The 13681-nt window shown below is 39.2% G+C and overlaps 1 protein-coding gene across 1 annotated transcript in view; it reads left to right on the top strand.

Moving 5' to 3' along the window:
• Positions 1-13478, top strand: part of rrp15 (ribosomal RNA processing 15 homolog) — a 35265-nt gene extending 21787 nt beyond the window's left edge. The window contains exon 5 of the mRNA XM_059985831.1: positions 13226-13478. Coding sequence (XP_059841814.1) covers positions 13226-13354 — 129 coding nt within the window. The 3' untranslated portion in view covers positions 13355-13478. The remainder of the gene's footprint in view (positions 1-13225) is intronic.
• Positions 13479-13681: the final 203 nt, after the last annotated feature.

Genomic DNA, 13681 nt, shown 5'->3' with positions numbered 1-13681 from the left:
GAAATCTATAGATTCATTACCCTCTGAGTTAAGTTTCTTCTGATCCCTGAATGGCTGACTCAACCAGGGGAATATCAATTCAGTTTCTACTCCACTAAGCCCCTTTAGAAACTTGTATATCTCAAGGAGATCACCTCTGATTATTTTGAATTTTTGAATACTGGGCTAGTCAGCTTAATCTCTCTTCATACAGAAGCTTGCCATCCAAGCAATCAATCTGTTGGACTTTTATTGCACTCCCTTTATTGCAAGAATATATTTCCTTTGATAGGTCTGACCTGTCAGCAATATTCCATATGCCTTTTCAACAGGGTCTAAAAAGTGAAGCAGGATGCCTCCACTCAAATCCTTCTGCAATAACGGCCTATATATTATTTGTCTTCCTGATTGCTTGCTGAATCTGCATGTTAACTTTTAGTGATTTGTGAAAAAGGATATCCTGATCCATTTGAACTGATGAGGTCCTGGATTATTATTGATTCGTAACTCTTCATGGGTATTTTCAATTGCTACTCAGCAGAAATTTTGAATACTATCCTGGTTAGACATGATGCGTCACAATGCATGGGAAATTGGATATATGGGAAATGATATTTGTTTAAAAAGTACTTGGCAAGTTGAGTGGGTAATTATGTTTCAGTCCTTAATTTCTTTCACTGACGGTCCTTGCATTTGATTAAATTGTTTATTCAAATCAATGCAAATACATGTTTTCTGGTTTAAAATATGGCATCCAAAATTTTGGAAAAGCTGGGAGAATACATACCTTGGTTATATACATGTTACTTCTAGATTTTATGGGTAGAAATGCTCTTCAATAATTTGAGGTTTGACTGTTTATTTTGCAAGCAGTTGTGATTGAAAGAGCTGTGGGCTGAAGTCAAATATTTGCTTTCCATGGCTTGAAGCTGTAGTCTTTTTGCAGAATTTGTATGCCCAGATGGAAATGATTACCTCTGAATGCAAGCCAGAATAGTTTTAAAAAAACTAACTTAAGGTGTCTTTTTCTCCATAAATGACTTAAACTTGGCATTCGGAGATCTATTTTATTTTGTCCATAATTTTGCAATTTTAAAGCAACACTTAATTGGTTACATGTTCATTTACAATTTTTATTCTCTATTTTAAAACAAAGTCAATATGGAGATCTTAGAAGATTATGGAAGGATTTCCCCCCAATAAAGATTGGGTGTTGTAATTAAATGCTTCACACTTTTAAAGCTTAAATTGTGTACTAATACTGAAATATTTGGAAAGATTTGATGTGTTACTTAGCAACATAAGAGAACCGAGTCTTAGCTGAGCTCATTTCTGTGTGGCGGTGTTTAGCTATAAGCCAATACAGAAGAATACTTTTTGAACAACAGACAACACAAACAATAAGCAAACCAGCTAGATTTGTATATATTCACGGTGAAGTGAACAAATCCATTTTATGGATGAAAAATCATTGATTTTAACTTGTATAAAATATTGAAGCAACACATAATTTGAAGTTTGTTAAAGAGATAAAGTTCATTTTGATGGATTTTTGGCAGCATTTCAACACCATTAGAAGGAAAGTTTACACAAGTCTGTCAAATGCATGCACTTCTTTCTTACCATAACAAAAAGATAAAAATGCTTTAAGGTGGCATTTTAAAACAAGTGTTCTGGACATCTTCATAATGTGTGAGACTTCACCAAAGTGCAGGTTAGATCTGTACTTGAATGATGATGAACCAGGTTAACTTGGAAATCAAAGGCCTTTGCAGTTTCAGTAACATTTTGTTGTGGAGCTGTGCACATCAGTGTGCCAAACCCACTGATTTCTCACATTGACAAATGGCACAGCTAATACCAGAAGGATTGGCGGGGGGGGGGGGGGGGAAGAATACAGTTTGGTATCTGACACAGATATGACACAGAGGAATTGTGCAGTTGGGCTTGATATATCATCCAAAGAATTGGACGAACACTCAGATCATACAATCAAAATAAAAGCTATCTTTTTATTTTTAAGATACAGTAAAATATTAGAATTTGAACAAGCATTAATGAATAGGGTGCAACTGCCACCTATCACTAACAGACTTTGCTTAATGAACATTTTTGCTGCTGTTTTGTGTAGGACATTTGAGTAGGTACTATAGGCCTGATTAAAATAGGTCTGCCCCTCTGCATCATTTTCCCAGCAGACGATTGGTTGCTAGTTGTTTGTTTTTGTTTGTGGATGGTTTTGAAAAATCTGTCCATGTTCCATAGTTTCCAAATGGAAGAACTTTGAAGATTGCAAGTTTAAAGTATTAAATGGAAAGTCTATTCTTTTCAGCTTAATCCTGTCACCTTTCTTTGGCCTACTAATGAAGATGTGCAATTATTGAGGAATTAATAGAAATTATTAATGAATATGGTGGGGGTAAATGGCAGATTTGCATTTCTTTGTATTTTGGTGAGAAGCTAAAGTCATAAATGTCAAATATTCCATTATATATGAAGCCATTCTTTTGGGTTAAACAATCACAGTTTTACATAATATTATTCGTAAATAATGAAATCCAGCTGGCTCTAAGTGTTTTTTCAACTAATTCATAGTTAGCCAGTCACCAAACCAAAGGCTCAAATTGCATAATTGTGCTTGTTTTGCTGGCCTTTAGTTGAATGGAATCTAAACAATTGAGTAAATGTATATGCAGCACTTTCCTGGGCTAGTACCCATGTAATTGTGTCAACACACAGAATAAAACTGACTGTTATTTGAATAAAGTGAGTCATTTTGTTAAATTATCACTCTATTTAAAAAGAATTCAACAGCTGACAAGTTTGGCTTTTCATTTTCTTACCCTCCATTTTTCTTCCCATCCAAGGCATCTAGCCTCTGCCAATAGCTGACTAATTCTTAACGTGCTCAACAATTGATTCAAAAATGATTTCTAATATTCACGTAGAACTTGCCAGTATTTATTTTCAATCACTATGGCTTTTCCATTGATCTTTCTGGTTAGTATATCAATTTTATTAATAAGCTTGCTAATAGAATCTCTCCTTTGTTTTTGCTTCAATCTCCCATATTATTTTTTAGTACAACTAACAGCATGGAACAAATGTGCTGTACTGCATTTTCTTTTGGAAATGTGATTCTTTTTAAAATTTATTCATTCTTCATGGTCATTCTTAATTGACCTTGAGAAGGCCTGATCAGAACACTAAAGGTCTCATATCTATATATGTGAGAAACATGTATTTGTCATTGTGATTTTTGCACCTCTGCTCCATCTGCTAAAAGTGGGGTTCCCAGTGGCCAACCATTTTAATTCCTATCCCCATTCCTTTTCTGGCATGTTGGTCCATGGCTTCCTCTTCTGCATGATGAGGCCACTCACATATTGAAGGAGCAACATTGTAAATTCTGTCAGTGATCTCCAACCTGATGGCACGAACATTGATTGTTCCAACTTCCGGTAATTTTTCCCTTTCCCTCTTCAATTCCCCACTCTGGCTTCTTGCCACTTCTTCTCGCCTGCCTACCACCTCCCCCGGTTCTCTTCCTCCTTCCCTTTCTCCTACGATCCATTCTCCTCTCCTGTCAGATTCCTCCTTCCTCCTCCTTTAGCCCTTTACATTTCCCACTTATCACCTCCGAAGTCTTTGCTTCATCCCCCTCTCCCACCCACCCAAGAGATCGCTCCCTTGTCCATTCATCCCTCCCCACTGATCTCCCTCCTGGCACATATCCTTGCAAGCAGAACAAGTGCTACATCTACCCCTACACCTCCTCCCTCACTACCATTCAGGGCCTTAAACAGTCCTTCTAGGTGAGGTGAACCCTTCACCTGTGAGTCTGTTGGGGTCATATACTATGTTCGGTACTCCCTGTGTGGCCTCCTGTACGTCGGCGAGACCGGACATAAATTGGGAGACTGCTTCGCCAAGCATCTATGCATCTATGCTCTTTCTGCCAGAAAAAGCGGGATCTCCTAGTGACCACCCATTTTAATTCCACTTCCCATTCCCATTCTGATACGTCGATCCATGGCCTCCTCCACTGTTTTGATAAGGCCCCTCTTAGGTTGAAGGAACAATACCTTATATTCCGTTTGGGTAGCCTCCAACTGATGGCATGAACATGGCTTTCTCAAACTTCCAGTAACCCCCCCCCCCCCCCCCACCCCACTTCACCATTTTGCATCCTCTTTTCCCCTTCACCTCATCTCCTTGCCTGCCCGTCATCTCCCTGTGGTACTCCTTCCACCCCCTTTTTCTTTCTTCCATGGCCTTCTGTCTCTTTCATCAATCAACTTCCCAGCTCTTTACTTCATCCCTCCCCCACTTTGTTTCACCTATCACCTTCTGTTTCTCTCTCCCTTCACTACCTTTTAAATCTACTCCTCAGCTTTTTTTCTCCAGTCCTGCTGAAGGATTTCAGCTCAAATTGTCGTCTGTACTTTTTTCATTAAATTCTGCCTGGCCTGCTGAGTTCCTCCAGCATTTTCGTGTGTGGCGCTCAGATTTCCAGCATTTACAGATTTTCCCTTATTTTTAACCATAACCTAATCACAGGACAATTTACAATGACCAATTAACCTACGTCTCTGTACTGTGTGAGGAATCCAGAGGACCTGGGGAAAATGCATGCATTCCATTAGGAGGATGTACAGTGACTCCTCACGGTCTGCCACTGGAGCACCGGAATGTCCTGATCTGTAATCGCATTGCACTAACTGCTATGATACCGTGACACCCGACAGAAGACAGTATATTTTTTCTCAAGGTTGAAATTTCTTAAATCAGAGGGCATGCAATTGAGGTGAGGGGGCTAATTTTAAAGGAGTGTGAGTGGCAAGTGTTTTTTTTTATACACAGAAGAGTGGGTGCCTGGAACACACTGCCTGGGGTGGTGGTAGAGGCAGATATATTAGAGACTTTTTAAGAGATGTTTAGATAGGCTCATCAATATGAGGAGGTTAGAAGGATATGGACTAGTTTAGTTATTACTCATTTAATTCGTTTGGTACGACATTGTGGGCCGAGGGATCTGTTTCTGTGCTGTACTGTTCTATGTTTTAATGTCTGTGATTTGGTTAGCAGCATACACAGCACTGGAGTAATTCTGTATATTGCATTGTACTACTACCGCAAGTAAACAAATTTCATGATGTGTGAGTTATGCTAAACCTGAATCTGATATGGGGCTGTTGTGGACTGCGAGTGGGAAGGGGGCAGGGAGTGGCAGGTTATGGTTGGGAAAAGGGGAAAGGAGTGAGGATGAGGTGTGAAGCACCAGAGAGACATTCTGTAATGATCAAGAAACCAGTTGTTTGGAATCAAATGACCTTGCTTGATTTGTTTGAAGAATTTCTGTATTATTCATGGGTATTTTGAGATGCAAGTATTTCATTGAAGAGTATTCCAAATTTATTTTTAAATCTGCAGGCAAAGTTGTTTATGCTTCCAATCACCATTAATAGTAAATATTTAATAAATCTATTTATCTGTTTTAGGTAGACCTAAGTTTAACATGAGAGTCGTGCCTCTGCACATAATTAAAATGAAATGAACTGCTGGGGTCACTCGGGCACTCGTGGAGGCAAAGGGATGATTGACAGTTCAGAGTGAGAATCTGCATTAAGACACCAGAGGGATGATAGCCAATGTGAAGGGTGAGGGTGGCTGGTGGGTGATAGGTGGAACAAAGTGCAGTGGAAGGCAATAGAGTTGAGGGAATTTTTTGACAATTGCGATAGGTGGAAACTGAGGTTTAAATGAACAAGTGGAGCCATTTTGGGGTGGGGAAGGTGTATGGAGGGCGAAGATGGGGACAAGTTGGTGGATAAGTAGGCGCACAAGGACTATAGGTGCTGGATTCAGATAATGGGAAGATTATTCTGGGAACCATTAAGGGAGGTGAAGGGCAGGTAGAACCAAATGAGGGAGGGGAGATGGTAGGTGAAGTGTGTAGTTAGATGGTGAATGGAACCAGGAGGAGAGGGATGAACACAGATGATGAGGGCTAGGAAGGACAATGATGGAAATTGGAAAACTCGATGTTCATACCATTGGGTTGCAGACTACCCAGATGGAATGAGGCGCTGATTCTCTAGTATGTGTAGTGCCTCACTCCAGCAGTGAAAAAAGTGTTGGATGGAGTTAAGATTTTTGAATTTTGTTTTTGTCCATCACTCACCAGCCTCTGCCTTTGAAACTCCTCCTCCCTCATCTCGACTGGAGGAAGGGGAGTTTAAGTGGCATGCATCTGGGATGTCAGGATCGCCATTGAGGACAGAGTGTAGGTACCCTACAAATTGGTCACCTGATCAGCACTTGGTGTCGCAAACATAGAGGAAGGCACATCAGGAGCAGTGAGTGCATAACCAAGGTTGGAAGAGGTGCATGTGTATCTTGGCCCAGATGGAAAGGCTGATTAGGTCTCTGGATGGTGATAATGGATGAGGTGCAGGGACAAGTGTTGTGGTTGCACGACGACCACAGTGAAAATGAATTCTGTGGAAGGTCAAAAAGGATGGGGGAGGGTAAGATGTTGCTGTGGAAGGCTAAGTGATAAAGGATGATGTACTGGTAGTGGAAACCAGCAGGGTGAAAGCTGAGAACGGGGAAACTCTCCCTATCTGTTTGGGGGCAGCAGTGGTGTTGGGGGGGTGTAAGGAATTGGGCTCTGAGAGAAGAAACCTGGAAAGCAGACCAAGTGCATGAGAATTTCCTCAACAATAAGGGCATTACAGATCTGGAATAGAAGGCCCCATCTGAGAGCAGTGAAGTAGTGACAGAAACTTGGAGAAGGAGAATAGTGTCTCTTTACAAGAGACACGATGGGAAAAGGTGTCATCTACATTGGATGTGAGAGTTGGTGGGTGTATTATGAGTGGATACTGTAAACTCCATCTCTCGAGATGGGGACACAGAAATTCTGAAAAGGAAATGATCCAGGTGAATTTGAGGGCACAGTGGAAGTTCATAGTTATTCCAAATTGCATTGGACCCAAAGACAGTAAAGCTGATTTTCACGATAGTGTCGACTTTTTATCTGTCATCTCATGAAACTGAAAACACCCAAATTTACAAATCTGCAGTGCTGTGGAACAAACATTCAGCAATCAATCTAATCACATTAGGTATCAACATTATAAATGTATTTCAATAAGTTTAAGTTTGGCACATCATTGCATTTAATTGAAGTTGTGATTTAGAAATTAGTTGGAAATAAACATTGCCATATAGAGCAGCTTGTGGGCTTTACACATTGTTTTAATGTACTAGAGGTCAGCCCCTTCAATCTGTGAGAAAAGTAAGGTCTTGTTACTGGCTTCTGATTAGAGCAACTATAACTGTTGTGCTTTTCATTTGATCTGTTCATGAAGTTTTGGCATGGATCCTGATAGAAAGGAAAGAACGTATAAACCCATGAACGAAACCCAGCTATTGGAAAAATAGTTGTAGAAGATCAGTAAAGAAAGGAAATGAAATTAAGTTGGTATCCTTGTCATTGAAATATCTAATGGAGCCCAAGAATAATAATTGGCTTAAGTAACCACCAAGAAAACTGATTTCTTTGCATTTAATATGTTTGTGACATTCAAAAAGCAAATTAACTTGACATTTAGGAATTTTTCAGTTACCAATAGGCATGTACTTCAGAGCCACACAATTAAGTTGTTCCTTTTTTTTCCTCATACCAGATAATCTGGAATTGCCAACTGCAACAGATCAAACCTTTCCTAGTTCCTTCTTTATATTTAGACATGACTTTCCTGTGGTCATATCAGTGTATAAAATTACCATTTCTAGCATAATGCAAGATGCTGGAGAGAAGTGTGGTAAATACACTTAAAATTGGAAATTCCCTGCAAGTAGTTTCAAAAGTCTAAGTTTGAAACTTTACTCTGAGTATGGTGAAGGGTCAGAGAATATTATGGAGAAGGGAAAAGGAGATGCAGATATTAAAGGTCCTAAAGTTTGAGGAATTGCTAATCTTGTTTATTTCTCATTATTTAAAATTTAATCTCAGGTTATGTTTGTCATATCTTGCTGATCTTGATATTCCCCCCACCCATCCACCAAACATAAAAACATACCATTCAGTAAGATTATGGCTGATTGGATTGTGAGCCCAGTTGTGCAATCCTGTACACATCCTGTAACCTTTTGCTAACCCCTACCTTAAAAATATTCAAAGACTGTGCTTCCACTATTCTTTGAAGAGGCATCTAAATTTTTGTAACCCACTGAATGATGATATTTTCACCTCATCTGTCTCAAATGGGTGACCATTTAATTTTGAACAGTGACAATTATTTTTTAAACTCTCCCTTGGGAGAAAATTCCCTCTGCATATCCACTCTCAGATTCATATGTTTTAATAAAGTCCCCTCTCTTTAGTAGATGCAGGTCTAGTCTGTCAGATTTTCTCATAAAACCACTGCATTCCAAGTGTCGGGGTACTAAACCTCTGAACTGCTCACAATCCTTCCTTGAATAAGGATGCCAGTTGTATGCAGTACTCCAGATCTGATCTCACCAGAGTCCTGTGCAGCTGAACCTAATGTATAATTAAAGCATAAAACCTCCCTAATTTTGTATTCTAGTCATCCAGCAATAAGTATCGACATTACCTTTCCTAGTTACTTACTGTATTTGCGTTTTGTGAATCATGCAGTAAGACACTCAGAGGCTGCTTCACAAACAAAGAGAAAATCTGCAGATGCTAGAAATCTGAGCAATGCACACAAAATGTTGGAGGAACTCAGCAGGCCAGGCAGCTTCTAGGAAAAGATTACAATCAACATTTCAGCCCAAATCGTCAACCATACTCTTTTCCTAGGTGCTGCCTGGCCTGCTGCGTTCCTCCAGCATTTTGTGTGTGTTGCTCAGATGCTGCTTCATCTGTGTTCTGCTGTCTCTCACCATTTAAATTGTATGAATTTATTTTCTACCAAAGTAGATGATTTCAAATGTCTCCATATTATTCTCTTAATTGTCAAATCATTACTCACTCACTTAACCCATTTCTATCCTTTTTTTCGTCTTGTGTTCTCTTCACAGCTTTCTTGCCTTTCTTTGAGTTGTCAGACAATTTGCCTGCCAGCCTAATGTCCACATCAATATGTGATCTCCTTCACCATGAGCTTTTATTTTCCACGATCACTCACTTATTCCCTCCTCTCCATTTCATCTCCTCACTCCAGCCCATCAATGGCAGCTTGGTCTGCACTCACCTTCTGCAGTACTGCCTTGTCTGTCTGTAAGCTCTGTATTATCTAGACTTGCTATCTTGTTATCCCAAGTGTACACCTGGAAAAATGATTTTTTTTTCCAAAAAATGCTTGTTTTTAATATTTTTGTCTCTCCTTCAGAGACAATTATTTCAAGGGAAATTAATTCAAAAGAATCTTAGCATTTGTACAAAGATCCACTAAATTATTTCTTACAAATGTAAAACAAAAACAAAATGCCGGTAACACTCAGCAGGTTAGGCAACATCCACAGGAAGAGAAACACTTTGATTTTCCAGGATTTGCAGTTAGATTTGTAGCATCAACAGATTTTTAATTTCATATGTATGTTAATCCACCTTCCTCTTTGGCATCTAATCATTGATTTACCAAAAATTTAAGGTTGGTGAAATACCAGATCCCTTACCAGGCCTGAGGAAAACTGGATTCATCCTGCTGAACTCTGGAGTCAAACAGATGAGTGCCTGGCAGATTTAGTACTGGGAATCTGTTAAAATCTTGGACCTTAGCTTTCTACTTTTCTGCTTGAAAATGTTGCAGGCAGTGAGATTGGCCCACAAGTCTAAGGAAGTGTGTCTAATTAGAATTTATCCAGTGAATATGGTAATATAACTACAAAGATGAAAATGTTGAGTATCTCTGTCCCATAGGGTAAAGGTACCCTCTGTTCTCTGTTACAATAGTAACATGTAGACGAGAAGGTTGCAGATAAATTTTAGTCTAGGCTGAATTGGCTTATGATAGCTGGGGTAATATATGGAATGCTAGGGTCATAGTGGAATTGGAAAACCATTAGGATCTTGCTCTTGATCATTATGATCTTAAAAAGAAAGTGTTGCTATTAATACAGACTTTTCTTTTTTTCAGTGGAGCTTGTAGTTGAAGAGCTCTGTGATGATCATTGTATAGCTCATCAAGAAAGCTGCTGGTGCTAGATATTGACTGGGGTACCACTGTCTGTGACTGTGCAGCAAAGAGACAATTTGTAGCCTCCGTACAGACTGTCCTTCTGGTGCTAGTCAGCTTCCTCATATTTATTTAATTGTGTCCTTATCCCTATTACAGCTCTGGCCACGACTGGAGAATTAATGGTTACAACTTTACAGTCCCTCTGAGGGGAAAAAATGTTCACAATGTCTTTTTTTTCCATTTATGACTGCTCCAATTTTGATTTTTAATATTTTGCAGTTGCCTTGATTGCAAAAATGTCTTTTTTCTATTTGCTATACACAGTCATAAAATGCTGATTTTTCAGTTTATAACTGGTGAAGAATGACATAATAGAACTGAATCAACATGGAATTATGAATTGGAAATTATATGTGGCTGGTACACTGGGTTGTAGATTCAGTCAGCTGCATTTTGTAATTTATAGCAATCTTGTGTCTTTGAACTATACTGCTGCCAGACAACAAGCTTCATGTCATAGTAATAATTCTGTGATAATTATGATTCTCATTCTCAAATATGTGACTAGTAGAATAATATGGGTGAACCAATGGATGTGAGTTGTTTAATTTACAGTAGGTTTTTAGTAAGGACCCCCATAAGAAATTGATCAACAAGGTTTGGAAATATGGCTTTGGGGTAATACAATGCCATGGCCTCAGAACTGGATATTGAATAAAAGACGAAGAATGAGAATATACAGGCTTTCTTTCCTCACAGGCTGGCGGGCAAGGATCAGAGCTTAGATCCCCATGTACTCATAATCAACATAAAATGATTTGGCCTGGAATCCTAATATTACTACAGAACAGTGTGTCATTATGAATAGGGTGGAGGATGTAAAGGGCCTGTGGACAATCAAAATGAGTGGGTAAGAACATGGGTGAGTGAGTCAGTGATATAATGCGGCAACTTAGGTGATGAGCTGCTTAGGGTAATTTTTAAATAATGTTTTTTGGGAAAATTCTGAAAGTGTATCCAAATTACTGAATACTCTAGTGTGTAATTAATTAGGTTGGCAGATGGTATATTATACTTGACTAAAGAGGATTTGGATACATAAAAGTGTGTTGGCATGTGGCCAGGTGGTTAAGGCATTCAGTCTAGTGATCTGAAGGTTGCAAGTTTGAGCCTTGGTTGAGGCTGCATGTGTGTCCTTGAGCAAGACGCTTAACCACACATTGCTCTGTGACGACACCAGTGCCAAACTGTATGGGTCCAAATGCCCTTCCCTTGGACAACATTGGTGGCGTGGAGAGGAGAAACTTACAGCTTGGGCAACTGCCAGTCTTCCATTTTAAAAAAAAACCTTGCCCAGGCTTGCGTCCTGGAAACTTCCCAAGGTGCAAATCCATGGTCTATCGAGACTAATGGAGGCCTACACTACACACATAAATGTAGATGTCTGGTTACACTTAAAAAGACCTTAATGAAATGACATTTGGAGTTTTAGTCCTCTTACCTGTGAAAATATATATTTACTATAAATCGAAGGATCCTGACAGTGACTGGCTCTTGGGGTTTGCAGGTTTGCTGCATGAGGACAGGCATTAGACTGGGCCTTCTCCAGATTTTCTTTATTCTCTAGGGTTGGGCAGAATGAAAGGAGATTCCATTGAAACTTTATGGATGTTGAGGGATAGGAAGATGGTTCAGGAAAATAACACTGGTATGTCATTGGCCATATTCTTGATGCATGGTGGAACAGGTTCAAAAAGCAAAATTGTCATCTTCTAATTGTGTTCTTCCTCTTTAACACTAACAGCTAAAGTAGATGTTAACTCCAAAATAGCTATAGTTACATAAAGTTTTTAAATTATACCAACCCTAGACCCAGTAACTTCACAGTTCCTATAGAATCCTAATTCAGAGCTCATCTTTATTACATAGGCTATGCTATCATGGAGTATTAATATTGATATTAATTCCCAATCCTGAATATTGGAAAAAATGGTGCAATGTTGTGAGATGTTATTTTGAAATATGCTGAATTCTCAGAAACTTCTGTGAGCTCTATGGTTTTTTTCTAAACTACATGCAAATACCAAGTTTTGCAGGAGTGTAGGATGTTATAAGGATATTTGGGGATAATTTTTCAACTGTTCATGGTCAAGTACTAACAGTTCTTGCTGAATACCAAAATCCATTTTTCACATTCATATTTTAAAGTGAAGGCACTTTGTTATCTAAGGTGAATGGTAGCAGAATTAACCTGCAGCTACCGGTGTATGTAAGAATATGCAAAACATATTTTATCTTCAGTGAAAAAGGGTTCTTTCCACAGCAAGATGAATGGAAGGCCAGTGAGGGCAGTTGAATCCCAAAAAAGAACATTTCTTCCCATGAAAAGAGACTTTTACTTTTTATTTAGCCACGAATATATTAAGCATCTAACAAGGTTATCCTCTATTGTTTCAATGTCGTGCTACTTTGTATTCCAACGGTGCATGAGAAATGCTATTGATGTTCGGTGGTATACGACTGCAAAGCGCCTCAGGGTGGCGCTCTAGCTCCACTGGAATGGACAGCCTGTTCAGTGAGTGAGTTGTGAAATTCTACATGCTCGTGATGCACAGCCTTGTTTAAATAGGAACTCTTGAAAGCGAGTTGAGAGGGAGCTTACGGCTGATTCCAGCTACTGAGCCAGATGCCTCGAGTTTTAAACACAAATATAGGAAATGTTGTACAAGATTGTTTCCGTTTTAACCAACCGACCGCAAGAAAATGAATTAATGCCACGATAACAATGTTTGACGGGTTCCAAAGACACATGTATTCTGCAGTCATCAAATTTCCTAAAAGTCAGCTTTGTGCCATACGAGTTGATGTAGTGCATAATGGGGAGTTGGTTCAAAGATCAAAAGAAATATCACGTTTCAAAACATTTATTAAGGCCACATTTGTATTAAATTTGTGTGCCAAGAACTATTCTAATGAGTCAGCACCGGGGGTGGGGTGGGTTAAAATTACATCAGATGGGTATATAAATGGGATCATGTGTTAATTTTGTGTTTTTGATTCTATTTGGTAATCAGCTGGTTTATTTTCAGGTTGTGGTTAAATCAGAAGAAGTTGCAGCATGGAACATATTACGCGATGACTTCATGATGGGAGCTACCATGAAAGACTGGGATAAGGAGAGTGATGTTGCTGGCGAGGAAAGTGCTTCGGACCGCTGACCCTCTCAGCAGAAGCACTCCTCGGTTTGAAATGTAAACTACAGCGATGCTCATTCTGTGAATGCAAGGAATTGTATAATATATGGCTTTTTTTTCTAAAATAAAGCAAACTATTTCTTTCCAATGTCTTTTTAATCGTTTCCCAAATCTAAACACTTCATGGTGCCTCATGCTCTCTTCTGAACTGTATGTGATTAACTGGAACGCGGGAGAAATGTTGATGCCTGCACCAAGTTGGGCTGACTGGAAATAGTGCTGGAGCAAGTTTATTCTTTAACATAATCTGGTCTTTCGAGGTTGATCTGTGTCGCAGCCGCGTAGGTAAAG

The sequence above is a fragment of the Hypanus sabinus genome, chromosome 12, assembly GCF_030144855.1.
Source record: "Hypanus sabinus isolate sHypSab1 chromosome 12, sHypSab1.hap1, whole genome shotgun sequence".
Lineage (NCBI taxonomy): Eukaryota > Metazoa > Chordata > Chondrichthyes > Myliobatiformes > Dasyatidae > Hypanus > Hypanus sabinus.
This window is presented reverse-complemented; position numbering and strand designations above follow the sequence as displayed.